The 19,768-nt window shown below is 36.8% G+C and overlaps 1 protein-coding gene and 1 long non-coding RNA gene across 4 annotated transcripts in view; one reads left to right on the forward strand and one right to left on the reverse strand.

Moving 5' to 3' along the window:
* Positions 1-4,840, reverse strand: part of LOC145673771 (uncharacterized) — a 51,864-nt gene extending 47,024 nt beyond the window's left edge. The window contains exon 1 of the long non-coding RNA XR_014128801.1: positions 4,797-4,840. This is a non-coding gene — a long non-coding RNA (uncharacterized LOC145673771). The remainder of the gene's footprint in view (positions 1-4,796) is intronic.
* Positions 4,841-5,132: 292 nt separating this feature from the next.
* The window catches only part of LOC145674423 (uncharacterized), a 32,122-nt gene continuing 17,486 nt past the window's right edge, over positions 5,133-19,768 (forward strand). Inside the window, exons 1-2 of one of the 3 annotated variants that reach the window (XM_081744459.1) lie at positions 5,133-5,210; positions 18,481-18,585. In XM_081744459.1, the coding sequence (XP_081600585.1) occupies positions 18,484-18,585 (102 nt within the window). In that variant the 5' untranslated portion in view covers positions 5,133-5,210; positions 18,481-18,483. Of the gene's footprint in view, positions 5,211-5,509; positions 5,662-18,480; positions 18,586-19,768 lie in introns of those variants that run through there. The other 2 variants (XM_081744458.1, XM_081744460.1) reach the window with 2 other exon arrangements.

Consider the following 19,768-nt stretch of genomic DNA (forward strand, 5'->3'; position numbering starts at 1 on the left):
TCATATAGCCTCGCTGCTGAAAGGGATGTTAAACTCAAAATCAACTCAACGAATTTAAAATGGCTGCCATGATGTACATATAATAATTTAACGCAGTATTTGCGCAAATACAAACTTCTAACAGTTGATTTTCCTCGGTCCACGCGTCTCTTTTTACGTCCCTGTCATGATACTTGTTTCTATTAGATACATATGTTAATCATAGCACACCCAGTCTCATAAACAGATGGTGATGTGTCAAAAATGAGTTCACATTACTATTTGTTGGATTATTCAACCCTAAATTGAAGTGTAAAATTGTACCATTATCCGTTTAAAAATATTCTGTGATATGCAATATGGCGGAATTTAAGATGTCTTCCACAGTGATTACACTCCAGAGCAATGCAGCTTTTGCAATAATACAATTGCAACATTTGCTTTTTGCCCATCCAAGCTTCGTTATTATTGTTCTGTCCCAAATTTTGACTAACCCTGTATACAGATTCACATGTGTCTTCTCACAGCAAAACTAAAGCAATGTTTTTCACAGAATCTTTTCCATATTCTGATCCATTGGTGGAAATGGAATTTTAGAACTTAGGGTCAGTCATAGGAAAACGACCATTAGGAAGACCTAGGCGCAGATGGGAGGATAATATTAAGATGGATCTCGCAGAGATAGGAATACAAAGTAGAAACTGGATCCAATTAGCTAAGGATTGAAGTCAGTGGAGAGCTTTTGTGAACGCGGCACTGAACCTCCGGGTTCCATAGGCCATAGAGTTAGTTAGTTAGTTAGTTAGGGTCAGTCATTAACAGATAAAGTTTAATCGGGCTATGTCGTGAGAATACAAACCCAGAGACACGGGGGTGCAAGCAAAATTTCATAGAGCTACGACTTACGAGATAGCGATTATTGCAGAACAAACAACAATCAAACAAAATCAAGAACAACATTCAAGTTTTCAATTTGTTACTAATAACTTCTGATAATCTTCCTTCTTTTGGACAAACACTTCAACTTACTAAGGGGACAATATCCCATCGTGAATTCCTGAGTTTCATTACTGCTTTTATTTCAGGCACTATGGCTGTGGAACCGTTTTCACACGAGCCCTTTCGTCGTGGGGACCTTTGGATTCGGGCTTTTTGACACGACACCTCATGAACTCAGCCCCATTGACGCGGGTTCCTTTTGACTCGTTCTCTTATGTCACGGGGCCGGTTTTACATGGGAATTTTTGTCCTCGTCCTTTTGTCCGCGCCATTCTCACGTGGAAACGAATGCATTATGATTACACAATTCCCGTGTACAGTATTATCAAATGTTTTTATTCTAAGCTGTTCAAATTATTTACAAAAGGTCAGTTCTTAGTCTTGTAAAATTTTCCACTGAGCTACAAATTTGCAGTTACTGAAAACAATTTAAACAAAATTTTCAAATTAATTCTAAATACAATTTTAATAAAATTAACCAAGTGTGCAAACAGATTTCAAACTAAAACATTTAATCAAGAATTTTTATAATCTTCCATGAATGTTTCAAAAGCTTCTTAAACTAAAAAATAATGAAATTTTTAGAAAGCTTTTAAACTTTCAGATTGAAAAAGGGTTTTTTGTTGCATATTAATCGGTTTTACTAATTATTTTCAGATTCCAATTTCTAAATGTTTATACAAATGAGGCGTAAACTACAGTCCTAAGATTGAAAGTGTGAAATTGTTTGTATGTGACCGTGATGCAACGAAAAAGACATTGGGCAATAAGCAGAGTCATTTTGATGTCTGATTAATTCCATACTACGAGGTTGCCTAACGGATGGTTATCAAAATTGTATTCAGAGTCTCTGATTAGGACGTAATATTTGACGAAGTTATTCACAGGTGGCTAATTAATCTAGAGCAGAGCCTAATCTTTTACCCACGGTTTAGCGTGCCACACAACATTTCGTATTTCGTATTTCATTTATTTTCATTTTTACAGAACACGCATGCGCTGATCTAATTTTTCGTAGTTGCCACATTTAATTTTCTCACCCGATGCATTGGGGTTATATAAGTTAATCATACCAAAATCATCTTTTTAGTTCTTCTCAAAGTAGACTCTGAATACCAAAAAGTGCATTTTTTAGCATAGTTTTAGTATGCAACTAACTAGTCTATGACTAACGCTCGATTAACCAATTCTCTCTGAATACCACTCTAGCCCTTTTAGGATTTATGATATATGTTTAAACCATGGCTTAGTATCGTCTTTGATCACTTATTTAAGTTCTATAGCAGGTATTTAAGCTGGATTATTTGATTGATCAAGTCGAGTATGAGCCAAAGAACACCTCAGATGTGGTTCTGAACTGGATGGTCAACATGCTGGAGCTAAGTGGGGGCGAAAGGCGACTTTCTTTTCCTTTCTTAAGGCAAATTTCATTTTTTTTCCACGCTTTTAGTTTTCAAGGTGTGAGATTGAAACTCTGCATATTGATTGTGTGTACCTTTGGGTATTTTTCAATTTTTTGAGATTCGTAGGTGAACCTGGGGTTGGGCACGAGGGACGCAAATGTTCCGAGGGGATGATTTTTCAGAATAATTTCCGGCTTTTACGATTTTTCCGGTTCATATATAATACTGTTGGATATGTGAGTGGTTCCATTGAAAAAGGATTGTTATTCGAAATAAAATGGTGTTTGAATCATGACTCTATGTTAAATAATAATGACCCAGTACATTTTTGAAGTATATATATCAAAAACAATGGTCACCTTCAGACTTTCAAATATTTCTCACGATCTTAGTTTTCAAGATACAAGATTGAAATTTTGCACACTTATTATGTGCACAACAGTGTATTTTAATAAAAAGAATCAGGTCCCTACCTGAACCGAGGATTTTGCCAGATCGGCGCAAAAATTTAAAAAAAAAGATTTTTTCGAAAAATTTTCAGGTTTTCCCGATTTTCACGTTTTTGGTGTACAATACGGACAAGCGAGCGGTACCGTTGGAAAGTATGCTCTAACCTTTAAAAAACGAAGTATGAACCAAGATTCGACAATAAATAGTAAGGAAGCTGTAACTGTTTGAGTGAAAGTCTAAAATTTACGTCAAAAAGTGGAAAACTTAAAAGGGTTAATTTTGCGTTATTCGATGCAAACCATTAGAAAGGAAGTTCTAAACTCTCAAAACGATACTGCTACATTTGACAGATTGGTTCAATCAGTATCTGGCTTGTCATAATTTGCTGATAGCAATGCAGTGCAAGTCTTCTTAAATCAATTGGGCGGTATTCAGAGAGAATTCGTTAATAGAGCGTTAGTCATAGACTAAATAGTATTATACTAAAGCTATACTAAAGAAAATGCACTTTTTGGTATTCAGAGTCTACTTTGAGAATAACTAAAAAGATGATTTGGGTATGATTAACTTATATAACACCAATGCATCGAGCGAGAAAAATAAATGTGGCAACTACGGAAAAGTAGATTAGCGCATGCGTAGTCTGTAAAAATGAAAACACATGAAATGCGAAATACGAAGGACCTTATGCAGAGTCGTTTTGACATATGATTAGCGTCATACTAAAGGTCTGACTACTGCAGGAAACATATATTAGTCGAACTCCTTAGTATGGCTCTAATCACGCTTCAGAACGACTATGCATAAGGCCCGAAATGTTGTATCGCACGCTAAACCATGGGTAAAAGATTAGCCTCTGCTCTAGATTAATTAGTCACATTTGATTAACTTTGTCAAATACTACGTCCTAATCAGAGTCTCTGAATACAATTTTGATAGCCATACGTTAGTGATCTTCTTAATATGGTTTTAATCAGACTTTAAAATGACTCTGCATTAGCCCCATTATAACTGCAATGCCGATTATCACTTGGATACTCAAATTTTGCGTTGCGTTGATGTATACGCTTTACGGAATGAACCCCAGAGATTTGTTTTTCATCATATGCTTCTCCACCACACACTTATAGTACTTTACAATATCATAAACTTTTTTAGGTAATAGTATACATGAGACCGCCCTTGTTTCCGGTGCTCCAGGATACTTCTTACTCTTGCATTACGTAGGGAAATGATGTTATTTCATGTGCAAGTGGTAACAGAACACATAGGAAGCCCAGATCATCTTGTATTCACACTCCAATATAAAGTGTGAATACACCCTGATCTGCGTTTCTTCTGTGTTCTATTACCACTTCCACATGAAATACCATTTCCCTACGTAATGCAAGAGTAAGAAGTATCCTGCAGCACACGACATGCGATATGCGTTAAATCCCCCCCCCCCACTCATTTATAAAGTACAAGGGCACTACACATGCACATATAAAGTACAAGGGCAAATGTGAGGAATACAAGTAAAAGGACAATAAGGAGCAGAAGGAGCACAAAACATGCGATATGCGTTAAATCCCCCCCCACACACACACACGCTTATAGATAAAGTACAAGGGCACTTCACATGCACATATCAAGTCAAGGGCAAATGTGAGGAATGAAAGTAAAAAGACATAAGGAACAGAAAGCATCATATCGAATCAATCAAATACTAGGAGGATATATTCGAGCTACTTCCAAGAGAAAGTTATGAAACCGCGTTTGTAGGGGATACTTTTTCTTCAAAAGAAAGGAGGCCACATGTCCTCCGAAATTCTCTTTTATTCCCAAAAACCGCATCCCTAGCACATACATAACACGACTTACACGTCGAAAAAGAACTATTCACTATTTTGTTTTTATTTTCTACTTATTTTTAATAGATGATTTAACTAAAACAAAGATTTTTAAAACAAGAAAATTACATACCCTTTTTCCCTCATCGTCTTCTGTCTTCTATCGGAAACACCTACCGTCAATGTGCGCAGACCCAAAACCAAGAAAACTAGTAACTAGAACCCAGACGGAAAACACACCTATACTTAGAGTTCCAAGATGTGATACGATCACCGAGGAATTTTACTCAATTTATACACGTAATTCTAAGCATTATACTTAAATGTAAATTACCAAAAACAAAGTAAACATGAAAAAGCAAAATTCGCGTTGCATTCACGAAAACCTATACACAATGACGCAAACCTGTACGGAATAAACCCCACCTTCCGTACACAAAAACCACCAAAGCAATCACGCTAGACCTGCTACTACTACATACATCTCTCAAACATTTGCACATCACGAAATGCCTAATGTCAACACAGGCAGAAGAACAACAAACAGGTAAGTTCTTTTTCATTTTCGTATCACTCGCGAAGTCAATCAAAGTGAGTTTGTTACCCCCTTGTTAAGTTCGTAGATACTCAATGAATAATTCGTAAAAGTATGAGCGTCCACCTCCTTCTGGAACTACTGCGGTCTTACGTATACTATATCCCTTTTTTAAAACGTTATTTTGTTTAATAAATTTATAACTTCCTTAGTGTACTTTTTTTAGTCGTCATTAATTTAATGCAGAACAAGGTGACAATTTTATATTAATTGCCTGGCAACCACAGACAAAGGATATATCCTTTGTCTGTACTGGCAACTGTGGTAACGTTTGTTGTTTAGAAGCAGGGTTCTAAGTTCAAGATTGGCATTCATTGCTATGTAGATTATTTGCATCTTTTTAAGAATTGGTCTGACGTATAGGACTTATACATATATTTCGTACGTAATTTTCATATTCTAGGTATAATAAAATAATTAATGTGCTTTATAAGTGAGTAAAATTAAGGTTACGCAAACAAAATCCTCACCTGTCTATCTAATGGTTGTATTGATACCTTCAGAATAATTATGTAATTTTTAATTAAATTAATTATGCGTGCAGTATTCGTTTATAAGAGATACTTTTGCTATTAAGCAACTCATGTGTGAAGAGGTGGATTAATTGCCCGTATTGAAAACAGCATATATAACGCATGTAATTTCTGTGTAGTATTAGGAGTATCCAGTGCTGTAATGCTATAATTTTTGGTAGGAATACGCTCGATCATTTTCAACAGTATAACGTATACGCAAGACTACTTGGAGTATACGCACTCTAATATACGCTCATTCTTTCGTAAATTTAAGGTGACTATACGCTGGACTATACAAATTTTAGGTGGGTATACGCCGTATACGCCCCATTAATCGCTGGGAGTATCCAATTCATTATTAATCAGAGCATATGTTTTGAGGGGCCAGCCTTCTTTGAGAAAAAAATGTTTAAGTCACGCTGATTTTAGTGGACAGATTTACTTTTGACACATCACTTGAAATAATTGTTGAGAAATTATAATTCTTTCACTATTTGCCCTGGGCGTAATGAGTTTATGCAGTTAAGCATAGATGAAATTCAAGGGGGCATCAGAAGTAATTTTTAAATATGGAAATTCCTTTACGATTTGTGTATGAATATGGTAATCGGATATATGACGTAAAAACTATAGTATAAAAAGCACAAATCAACCTGTGCTGCGTTGCTACTAACAGGCATGAATGCTATCTAAACTAATCAGCTCAGGGCGAAGCTGGTGGGCTCTCGCAGGTTGTAAGAGAGGTGGCGCGTGAGCGAGAACAATGAAAGCAGGTGGATTTTAGCAATGGTACTAGTTTCAATAGCACGTATCGTGGTTTCCCGCTAGTAAAGCTCCACTTGTACCGCTATATATAAAATACGGCTTTTGTACACTGTGCAGAAATACACCGCAGGTGGAAAATAGTGTCTTCTACAGTCATTTTTTATATTACACTCACTCATTTTATCCGTAGTAAAGCACTTGAAATGATTTTACATTAGTAACCCTACAGTTCCAAACTTAAAATACAGCTGCATTACGTATGTACTTTTGTATCTTTACTAACATTGTACTATCTTACTCCGTCCCACTATATACCAAGGAAACAATGATACATATACAAGCATATGCGATCTTCACGCATACAAATGTTAGCATTGGAATTAAATCTTTGTATACTTGCATATTTTTCATCGCTACCGCTCATGCTTCCTCTAGTGTTCACTGGCCTAGACCGGATTAGATGGAACTTGTGGCGCAGGGTAGGTACAGGATTTTCAGGGTTAAATACGTTAAAATTTTGTCATTTATTAGGGAGTTCAATGTCAGTACCTTAGAAAGAGTTTCTGTAGAATTTCTCGGTGCACATTCACATTAAAAGGACTTCACAGTTTTGGGTGTGAATACTGTGTCGGGAAGTGTGCCATAAAACAGAAGTGTTAAAATCCATAAATCGACATGTGCTAGATGGTCACTAAAAAGCACGAATCCTATCTCACCGAGACAGGGCAGGGGTGCCCGAGTAATAGGGAGGGGATTGCGTTTGTAAGAAGCAGGCGCGTCCGCGACGGTATGTATGTGCGTAAGTTAGGATCTGTCTAAATTCAGTACGCAGTATTAAGTTTTTTTTTTTTTTTTTTAACACGTTTACTGTGTTTACTTGTCCTTACGGTTTGTGCAATTCCGACACTGACTTCAGGAAGCTGTATACAATTGGGCGTTTGTGTCGCAAAGTATTTCCAGCCTTAAAAACGTCAGAATTCTGTCATTTATTAGGAAATTCACTTTCACTACCGTAAAAATTCTCTTTCTCGAATTCCTCGGTGCAGATTGACTTAAAGATGACGTCACTGTTTGTGCGTAAATACTTAGTTCGGAATATACTGTAAGAACTACAGTGTGAACGGTAGCGAAGGGTTTGGTCCGTATGGAGTAAGCGCGTCAGGGACGATGAGTATGCGCGTAAACGTGGTTGTCGCTAAAATTACTACGTTACGTTATGTTAGTTGCTTTCTTAACACATTCACTCCAATTGTACGGTTCCGACACTGCCTTTAGGAAACTAGAGATAACTGACTCGTTTGTGCTAGAGTATTTTGATACATAACTTTCCCTGTGCTCACTTTTTTTCACTATCAGCATGATATTCACATTTGAATGTGTGAGTGTCCCTCCATTTCTTTAGTTTCAGTAATCCGTGTCATTTTCCAAAACGTAATAACTCTTCTATTCCATTAGCATGCTTTCTTATAAAACACAAAATCCAATTGTTACATCCTAGTGTTTGACATCAGCATGCCTCCAACCAAAATTTTACCAACAAAACAGCTTTTTACATTTCAAAATACCACATTAGACTTGTTTTGTTAGTGTGAAATTTCACGAAAAATAACCAGTCCACCATTTATTTGTTGTAAATTTTACGTATTTTTCTTATTTCTAGGTCTATTCTCAGGCACTTAGCCCCTAATTTGGGGAAGGTTCTAGAACCCAGGTCCCCCTCATATAAGTCAGTAGGTGGGTTGGTTCCTTTCTGTGTCAAAGTTTAACATTTAATTCATACAGTATTGCCGAGCGAGCGTTAGCGAGTGAAGGCGGGTTAGAGCTCCGCACGGCACGTTGTTTTCTGTCTTTATTACAGCTAAATGGGAAGGGGGACCTGTGTTCTAGAACCTTGCCCCTAATTTGTAACGACTGCCTAGTACAAGTTGGTCTGGTGGTTACCATACATTCATTTGAGGTACTGAAAAAGTCTGCGCTGGTAAAGAATATGTCAGCGAAATTTTAGGTTTAAACAGGGTCGTAAAAATGTCATTTTTAAAGCCCAGCCCAGTGAATTTTATTAAATTCTGTACCACATTTAAAGCCGTATGATTACTTAAAATAGCACATAAGCTTTCATGCTCTGAGTGGAGCCCGTGTGAACTCTAATTACAAAGCGGCCAATAGAAAGACTTATGAATAATGACACTCGTATGATTAGTACTGAACCAGTGGCTACTTAATTGAAATTTAAGATTTTCTTCAAAAAATGCAAGAGTGTAAAATAGTTCACTGAATTTAATTTTATTTTAGTTTTGGAAGAACTGGAATGTTGCAATCTTTTTAAATTTCATTTTCAGTTGCCACTTTGTTTCCTTACCATATATTTTGCAATTAAAGAACTTTCGTAAGATGTGGTAATCGTACTATACGTACACATTCTACTAGATACGGAACTTCCCGATCTGTTTTTTAATGCAGATATTTTTCGTTTTTGTGTATGTAGTTACCCAGGTGTAGTGTTGAGGAAATAGAGGTAGATCTTTAGTAATTATCTTTCTTAAGTGAGGCATTTGGTGTCTTTGGCGCAAACTATTGTTGTTATATGAGATTGTTTTAATTTTAGGGCGTATAGCGAGAGGTACAATAATTAAATCTCATATATCAAACTTAAAAGAGCTTTAATAGAGTTAATTTTGAATGTGAATTTATGTGTCTGTGAATGAATTATCTTATGACTTGGTAAGCCTAGCACAAACAGATTTCTCTGACACATACCTGGTAAGTTCTGACGAGGATGACGCTTCCATTTCCATGCTGTAGATTACTACTCAGCTCCGACCCTGATGTGGTTCTAGTTGCTGGCGAATTATTACCTCGGAGACAGAGTACTGATGACTAGTAGTCCTTTACTAGTCATATAGTGGTTATGCCGAACACCCATTGTTTCGGCGGTGTTAAACTTGATCGAAGTTATGTCCATGATGACGATAGATAGAGATACTGATCCAGTTCCAAGAACTAACTAAACTGCATCAACTTCCGGATCTGTTGGAACTCTCTTTTCTTGAAATTACCCAGTCTTTTATATCAGGATCTTTGCTGAGGTTGATAATCTAATAGCTCGTGGACGTGACGTAAAGTCACGTGCAGCAATAAAGTATTCTGAATTCGGGTTCCAGAAGTTCCAGAACAAATTTCGGAATTTAGATAGAAAGAAGTATGTCTGTGCTAGCTTTTCGTAATGAGTTCAATTATGTAAGCAAAGCTGTCATAAGCGCATAAGACAAATTCACAGATATGATTGTATAACAGTTACATCGTGGTCTAATTCTTCAGATACAGTTGTTGGTAAGTCTTTACTTTGACTCCAACTGAGACTTTAATCGGTTCTTATAGGTTCAGTTACTTCCTGGAACTGTTTGTGCGTGAGTCACTTGTTAAAACTGTTCGTGCCTTTGGTGTGACGTCTTAGTTCATATTTTTCCCACTAGGTGTCTGTGTAGTCATATGGTAGTTGGTTAGTGTCATGTGACATGTTCTGTGTGCATGTATGTGTGTGCTGCTGTTTGTGGTATGCGGGAAGCGCGTAATTGAATTGGTTGAATTGAGTTAGAGAAAACCTATCATAGTTGTGGTCTAAACTGAAGATATTTTCGACGTATTGTAAAAGTGGACGTTTATTGGTTTCTTGTTTGTAATAATAGCAAGTGTGCTCGGTTTAATAAAACGACGTGTGTGCGGAAAGGAACATTTTTCAGTAATGTTGAGTATTGTGCATGTGTTCTTGGTATCTTATTTTTTCGTGTGTGGAATCAGCAGTTATGAGTTCATTATTCATGAGTGTTCTCCTATGGCGAAATGGTGAGTGTTTTCTTTTTTTAATTCATATTATTTTTATTCTTGATTTGTTTTGCATTTGAGTATTAGGCAAAGTATTTGGTTTGCTGCTGCTTGTCCTATTGTCTTGTTGAGATGTAATTTTTTTTTCTTTGTCATGCACTGATTTATGATTAGAGACGAGTGTTTTTTTTTTTTAATTTTTCCCTTCTTATCTTAGCTTTATAGTAGTGGTGTGATTATTTATTATTATTTTGGATGTTTTTATGGTACTTGAGCGGGGGGTTTGGGGGGCAGTAGCCCCCATTTAGATCTGAAAATTCATAGTCACCGCTTCACCTGAATTGATGTTTAGTAACATTGTGGCCCTTGTACTTATAGTATAATTCTTAACATCGTACATTACTTTCACTGTGTTAGTAATTGTAATCGGATCACATGAATCGGTTGAAGTCACTGTTTGGCTCAAAGTAAAAATTTGCCCAGTTGTTTACAAATGGACTTATTTTCGTATTTTCTTATTTCATGAACTAAAAATGAGAATCAGATTTATCTTGAAAATAAAATCTAAGATTGGCACCACTGCCACACTATGGTATTACAAAGGAAAAAGAAGAAAAGACCAAAAGGTCTGATTTGTGCATTTGTAATCATCACAAGAAAAGATTTTGTTTCCTTCCTAATGCAGCTCTCTTTCTTTTATATGTGTGTGTAATCATCTAAATGTAATGTTGAAAAATCCTTTTCTAAATGAAGCATTTTCGATTTGTGATCAACTGACATATGGTGAAGGACGTTTTATTTTTTTTATTTCCACTGATGCTCGATTATGTACTACAAAACAAAGGGAACGTAGTCACATTGCTTTTGTTCCAGATTAGAGTGAACACCGTTATAGCAAATTCAACGAGCACAGACTAAATTCGTTATGCATGTTTCGAAAACACAATTTTTCAACGGTATTCTGTTCTGAAGATATTTCAGTAACGCGTGTTTAAAGTTAGTTCTGAAACTAGGCATCTACTGATAAACCCTATCGAAGAAACTCGTCACATTGAGGTTATCATCCCGATGGCAGGACTTTCTTTGTCTTTCTTGATGGGCTTTTGTAAGTCAAAAGTTTTCTGCAGAAAAAACGCTTGTGATTCTTAAAAATATGCTTTATGTGACGTAAAAAACAGTTCAAACTGTATTTATGCGAGTAGTCCGTCCATTTAAGACATCTACACATAGCAGGCATGTTCTATACTTTTCTGTTGGCTATTTTTTTCTCCTCTGGCAATTTTTCTGCACAGGCGCGGCAAATTTTCTGCGATCACATCGCAGATCGCGGCATATTCTGCAGTGGGGGTTATCATTTCAATCCATGTTTTCTTGTATATTTTCGGAGGTGGGTTTTATGTTTTGGGGGGCTGGGGAAAATTTCAACAACCCTGGGTGAAACGGAGGAAGGCTAAGTTTCACAAAGGAGGTCTAGACTTACATTGGCCGGATAAACTTTACAATACACGCTCCAGCTGCCCATCAGTAAAGTATGGCTGCGTTAAAAAGGTATAGAAGAGGAGAGTAGGGTCGGGTTATCTTGGGTTTTGGGAAGTTTATATTCATTTTGTTAAAATTGATTGAATGTAATTTCTTGTGCCTGTGTAAGGATACTAGTTAGACTGAGCATTGTAAAATTTACCACCTTGCCCTAACCTAACCCTATCCCATTGTCTACTATACCCTACCCTACGTCACCCTATTCTATTACAATGCAGGCCACTTATAACGAATTTCAAGGGGCTGCGTTAAAAAGGTATAGAAGAGGAGAGTAGGGTCGGGTTATCTTGGGTTTTGGGAAGTTTATATTCATTTTGTTAAAATTGATTGAATGTAATTTCTTGTGCCTGTGTAAGGATACTAGTTAGACTGAGCATTGTAAAATTTACCACCTTGCCCTAACCTAACCCTATCCCATTGTCTACTATACCCTACCCTACGTCACCCTATTCTATTACAATGCAGGCCACTTATAACGAATTTCAAGGGGCGGACACAATGAATTCTTTATGTCCGAAGTTCGTTATAAACAAACTCATGTATTTTTCCGAATTATATAAGAAAAAGATTATATACAAGCAGATACGTTTAAAAAAGAATATCCAGTAGTGTAGCATTACATCTGAAGATAATTTCATTAATTGCGTTTTTATCTAGCCTATCATACATATTATGCTCTTAAAGCACGCTTCAAGAAGTCTGTAATCTTCTTCTGAACCGTGTCTGCTGCAGCTGTTCATACCACCGCCGCTTCCACTTTCTCAAATGCACGAAATGCATTATCCGGCACCCTCTTGATGTGTTCGAAAAACTAGCGTTGCAAGATTTCCAATCTTTGGATCGCTTCTTTGGAACTCTTGGGTTGTTTCACATTTTCCACTTCTCCCTCATCATCAGAAAATATATGGCTTTTCTTTCGTTTCAATCTAGCGTTGCACAAACACGAGTTAAATAAATCAACTTGCGGCGTGTTCCTACCTTACAGCTAACGAAAACGCACCTCAGTTTCTCTCCGCGTCTAACACAATGAGCTCCAGTGAAAACAGAGATTTATTTTTAACCTCAACCTTGAAGTCTGATGGGCGCGCAGTGTCGTAAATATCTTCACCTAGGGCGATTTCTGCTGTCATCTGAGTTGGATGGGAAGAGTGAATCATGCCTCGCGTGCACAGCGTCAACAGCTATAAAAAACAGTTTTGAGTTACCTGAGTTGTCCACTCGCAGAAGGAAAGGAAACATGATCCCGTTCTGAAAACTTCGCTATAAGCGATCTTTACGGAAAATATTGTCATTTTTTCTGTTTTAAATAGGAGGTGAGACGCGGATTTCATTTATGTTCGTAGTGTCCAATAATTCGCTATTTGCGAGTTCGTTATAAGTGGGCTGCACTGTATACCGTTCCATTCCTAACCCTAACTTAACCTACATTTTATGTTGTTATCGTTTGAACTCCTCCTCTGGGATAGTAGCAATGTATTGCTTCACAAGGAAAGTAGGGAAATATCTAACAAATAGTCTATGCTTACGACATACCTTAGAGTAGACTAGACTACTAAGCTACAACAAACGAAACCTAACATATCCTAACCGTAATTGTTATTGATCTCTTTTATTAGGTTGTAACTTACGCTGCACTACGGTGCTTTATTCTGCGCTAATCTATACTTTTCCACTCCCTAGTATTGTACATATTACTTTGCCGTATGCCACTGTACACAACTACAGTTTACTGTATGCTGCTCTGAATTACACTTCGCGGAGCTACGCTGCTTTTACCCTACAATATTCTGGTACTTCATTCTCTTGTACGCTACTTATCTCTCTCTTATGATACTCTATGCTATGCTAATCTACCCTATACTACAATAGGCTTACTCTACTATATAGGGTTAGCAAAAAACATGGTTGTTTTTGAAAAAATAAACAAAAAACCTTTTTTTTTTTTGTTTAAATAATTTGCTCTATGTATTCACATTACATATGGACAGAAATAAATTTGTTTCGCCTTGGTGTTATTATACGTACGGACACATAAGCTATATACTCTAAGGGGTCACATAAGCTTAAAGAAATCCAGTCAGTAAATTTCTTAAATCGAGAAAATCACGTAATTACTTTAAATGCAAAGCAATCACAGGAAAATCCTGTTATTGCTTTACGTGTAAAATTTTAAGATCAACGTATCATAATCAGTACGCTAAAACTGAGGTATCAAATTACAAATTTAGTATGTGGATGTCATTTAATTAAATTAAAACTAAGTCCAGTCCAAGCTAATGTTGGATGCTACGTAGGCAGTCGATAAATTTTGCCAATTTCTATCAATATATTTAAGCAACCTTGGATTCTTTATAAAACAACAGGCATTTAGGCAAGCAGAAATGTACAATTTGATTTCGTTTCGTATGTTTAGGCGTAACTCCTTATGTAATAGAGAGGTTATCAAGAAAACTTGCGCTCAAAGTGACATGCGAACCGCTACTTGGTTAGCACTTGAAAGAAGGATTGTGGTTCGACCGAGAATTGCACATGGGACACGTTCATTAAAATGTAAAAAAAAAAAATAAATAAATAATAAAAAAAAAAGAACGGAAATTGTTTGATATGTGGAAACGTCACCATGAAGTTCACACGAGTCGCATTTTTCGTTCTTTTTATTTTTTTGGTTTAAACCAGCCAACCCTGCTACTATACGATCAAACATATTTGTTGAAAAGCGATATTTAACGTTATTCAGAAAAGCATTTTCAGTTGTTTATATCTGTTTAATATTGCACATCTAATGTGCACTTTGAAGCACATAAATAACAATTACTATTACTCGTTATGTATAACTAACTCACTGTTTTCTCCCCTTCAATTTCCAACGTTGAACAACACTGGTATCAACGAAATCGATTTTTTTAAAAGAACAGACTGCTTTTTTTCCAACAAGAATTACACCAATATTGGAAATAATTTACACTACTTGTCTAAGAACATCCACCTATTTTCACATACGTAAATGGTACTTCGGGGCCCCATAACAGAATATGTCGCGATCTGCGATGTGATCGCAGAAAATTTGGCACGCCTGTGGAGAAAAATTGCCAGAGGAGATAAAAATCGCTAATAGACAAGTATAAAAATATGCCTGCTGTGTGTAGGTGTCTTAAATGGACGGACTACTCGCATAAATATACTGTTGTTTGTACTGTTCTTTTACGTCGCGTGAAGCGTATTTTTAAGAATCACAAGCGTTTCTTGTGCTGAAAGTTTTTGCAGAATTCCTGCAGAAAACTTTTGACTTACAAAAGTTCATCGCAGAAAGACAAAGTTCTTCCATCGGGCTTCGGGAATATTCTACTGTCATTAATACGTTACTAAGCTCCTCCAGAATCTATACACGCATACCTCAAGGTCTGCGTAAGTAATCAGCGCAATCACTAATTTAATAATTAAATTTTATGTAGCTATATTAATACATCTGACAGCACGAATTACCATTTATAATTCTTTGTATTTCAATACTACTACCACCCTGAATCTTTCGCCATAATGAAAATATCCCCGGGCACAGGTCATCTTCTACATGCTTGCTCAAAATCAGCAAAATGTAAACAGTTAACATTTCACCCATCCGTCCAATCTTATTACGCGAGATTTCTAGTGATGTTTAGGTTAAATTTATAGTTACAGGTTAAGTTAGGTCTCCCTTACCGGGAATAGTAAATCGATAACATTTGTTAAATAAATAAAACAAACTGCACCTCTACCTACTTGGGAAGTACCACACCATGTGTGTAAAATATTATTGGAAAGGAAATATGTTTAGTTCTTTTATGTATTTTCATAATTGTCTTCGTCATAGTCATTCTATTAGATGTACGAGAGTGACTTAGAAAGTAATGCCTCCAAGGTGATACCTATATGTCTGTTTGACAGATAGCACCCATACAGGTATCAGTGAAAAGCATGCAATGTGAGCTACAGATGGTGGCGTCATTTTTAAGCTAGTCCCTATTACGGGCAATACACATACGCCAACGGGAAACAAGGTTTTTCGTGCCGTCGTCGAAGAATTGTAGTGGCTGCTGGCGACACCAATGCCGAACTGCTGGATCCACCTCCGCGTCACAAATGTAGCGTTTCCCTTAAGGTGATCCTTAAGTTTGGGCGAGAGCCAAAAGTCGTAGAGCGCAAGATCCTGACTATAAGAAGGATGACGCAGAATGTTAAAAAACACTTTGCCACCAGATATTGTATTTTTTTGTCGGAGGAGAGGACGTGTGGCGGTACTTCATAGACCGGCGCTTTGTTTGCCGATCGTAATGGTGTATTCACGACTCCTCGCCGGCGATGAATGTTCCTGGGCGCACAGCCTTTCGCAGTCAGTAATTCAATGACAGCCCGCTGTTTCAACCGAACGTCATCACCAGATGCCATGGATTGCTCCATTACTCTGGAAGGAGAAGAGAGAGGAAGATGAAACAGGTGACATTCTATAGCTTAAACATCAGTGCATTAATGATAAACAGTTCAGAATGTTTGCAGTACTATTGGCCAAGTAATGGGCTTGGAGGCATTGCTTTATGAATCATCCTCGTATTTATAGTGTTTTGAATGGGATTTTGTTTGTAGATCTTTCCAAAATACGGTAATAAGAGATGAAGTAGATTAAAATTGTGGATTAGGAAATATTAGGAAAGAGTTACCGTATTTTACGGACTATAAGACTCACTTTTTTCTTCTTCTTCTTCTTCGGGGGCCGCGGTGGCTCAATGGTAGAGCGTTCACCTCTGGTGCTAGGGGTCCCGGGTTCGATCCCAGCCCCCGCCAAGTGAACTTTGTGGTGGACAAACACCGTATGCGTGGGTTTTCTCGGGGTTCTCCCGTTTCCTCCCACTTTCTTCATTCCACCATTTCATTCATTACTCATCATCACCGTCTCCTTTAGCCTAACCGGCATAACCGTGGGACGTAAAACTCAAAGATTTCATTTCATTTTTTCACTTTTTTCTTCGAATAATTGCCTCTAAAATTCAGGTGAGTCTTATACTTGAAATTAATATAAAAATATCCAGTGGTTGATTTAAAATTCCCGCCAGTCTTAAAAATGGCCATATATTCGATGCCGCGGGAAACCTATCTCTATCTGGCAACATTGGATCTAACTGGCAGCAGCAGTGCACCGATGCAACGAACATGAGTTGCGGGGATTCACAAGCTTGCAATAATAAAAATGGTAAAATTGTTACGGTATTTTTTTTAATGCTTAAAAATGAAGGTGCGTCTTATAGTCTGTAAAATACCGTAATTAACGTGCTTTATGAAAAAATTGAGTTCTACATAAAGAAATATGCAGTTGAACAATTTCCTACAATTCTTTAACACGCTAAAGCTGCTTCAAATAATTTACTTGTTATTATGCCATCTGATCGATGCTGTACTTCAGTTTTAACCATTCGGGCAGATTTACAGTATGGGTCTATATGTAAATTCATTTCATATTTACTTCCTTTTTAATTAAATCTACTTTTAGTACTTTTATGATTCTTTGTCTGTGTTGATTCACTTTATGGGTGAGAGCTCCCTCGTGGCTAAGCGGTTAGCGTACGCGCCTTTGACGTGGGAGACTCGGGTTCGATTCCCGGCGGGAGCTTATGTGGTTCGGATTCCACGTTAATCAGTAGCTCCACGTCTCATATAGCCTCGCTGCTGAATGTGACGCTAAAACTAAAATCACCTCATTTTACTTTATGGGTGCTCTCTCTTATAGGTATAAGTGCAGCAGTATTTTCGATCAAATTCGAAACACCTTAAAGAAAACTGTTGTGCAGTTTTATAAATATGCTACACATCAGTTGTGTACCGATATATAATGTGCGTGCGAACATACGACGTAAAAACAAGTGCTAAAAATGTACTAACCTGTGCTAGGTGGCCACTACAAGCAAGATTTGTATCTATTCCGGTTCAGGGCAGGGAGTATCTGGTGGATATTCGCCTAAACGAGATAAGTGGAAAAAACGCATAGGAACCTGTACAGAGAGTCACTGCATGGAATTTCAGATACTTCTCAATTTCGCTTTCATGTATTTGTTAGAATTGTTAGTGACACGTGCTCTTAACAATGTTACCTTCGATGTAAATCCGCCTTCAGCGTTAACATATTTTTATGTCCTGACTTTGGTTGCTGTGATTGTGGTTTAGGTTTCCTTTCAACATCAAGGCCATATGAGACGTGGACTTACAGTTTAAGGTGGAATTGAATCCGGAACCCCGTGCACCGAAGACGTGCTCGCTGGCCACAAAATCAAGGAGGAAGGCACATATGCTAACCTCTAACTAATTCCACATTTAGAAAGTGCTGAAGTTACGTGTTTCCAAATTTTGTAATAGAAAGAAATGTAGTGAAAAAGTGTGAGTATAGTAGTTTGTTAAAATTAAATTTGAGAGCATTCAACTAAGGATAGCATTTACCTTTGTACATGAGTTACAATATGTTTGCTAGGAATATTTACGATGCTCTTCAATTCTGAATTAATTTGAATACTCAATTTTCTTATGTTAATTGTCTTTATTCTTGTTATTATTTTCAGAGAATGGCAGGAATAGTAGATGATGATCTGGGAACGTGCCCGTACAATCCGGAGCACAAAGTTCCATTCAGTATGTTTGATGATCACGTCCGAGAGTGTGCCATGGTAAGTTTAACACGTCAATTTCGTAACTTTTAACATACCGTCTTATTCTAGAATAAATTTGACCAATTAATGTAACCTGTAATTAAGATTGTATGAAAGAATGTTATATTTCTTTTTTTCCGTTTCAGTACATAATTTAGCTAGAGTAGAACGCCGTTTTATTCGCGTACGGAAAACAAACAAGTTCGTGTGTATGTGTACTACGTTTGATTCAGTTTTGAACAATTTCTTTAGTTCTACATTGGATTTAGATTTGTTTATTTATTTACTTATTTATATATTTTTAATGTACCTGCAATTCTGTAAAAGGAAAGTTGATTAACGAACTCCGCAAATACTAATCTGAAGGTTGGCATTAAATTTTGAATTCTTATCAGAAACTAGCAGGCTCAGTGGTAGCGCGTACATCTCTGGTGCATGGAGAGCTTGGTTCGATCCCAGCTGGCGCCAAGTGGGCTTTGTGGTGAACAAACACTATGTTCGTGGGCTTTCTCAGGGTTCTTCCGTTTCCTCCTACTTTCTTCATTCCACCATTTCATTCCTTTCTCATCATCACCGTCTCCTTTAGCCTAGCCGGCATAACCGTGGGACGTAAAACTTAAAGATTTGATATAATTTTTTCACGAGGATGGCAAAACATAATATGAACATCTACAACTATTTTACAGAAGAGCGAATTAAATGACTTTTCATTAAATTAAAAATGCTTTCAGTTCACTCGTAACAGTGAAATATATGTATATAATGCCAAATATGGAACTTTTAATTAAATCTTTACCAATTTTTGTCAGCGTATAAATCTGTGTGGCCAACTACCGAAGCAAAAAATCAGAGAACGACCGAAAGCTCACATATCATGTTTTGTCATTTTCGTATAAATATGTAGTTTGTAATTTGTAATATGGCGTATATTCATGTTGGGGTACTGTGGTTTAAAAAAAAAAAAATTAATTTGATATGTAATATTTCATTGTGCGTAATATAATATGTTGTTTTGTGCATCAGAATAATTCGGCATCTTGCAATAATCACAAATTTAACTTGTTTATGATTTATGTGTTAACTAGTTCGTTGTAAGTGTAACAATAGAGAGAAAAATATAATAATTAACAGATTAATAAATAAATCATTACATAAAGAGAAATATACTTGCAGTTTTGTGTTGGATATTTCAAACGGTACA

The sequence above is a fragment of the Thermobia domestica genome, chromosome 17 (genome assembly GCF_964235325.1).
Source record: "Thermobia domestica chromosome 17, izTheDome1.hap1.1, whole genome shotgun sequence".
Lineage (NCBI taxonomy): Eukaryota > Metazoa > Arthropoda > Insecta > Zygentoma > Lepismatidae > Thermobia > Thermobia domestica.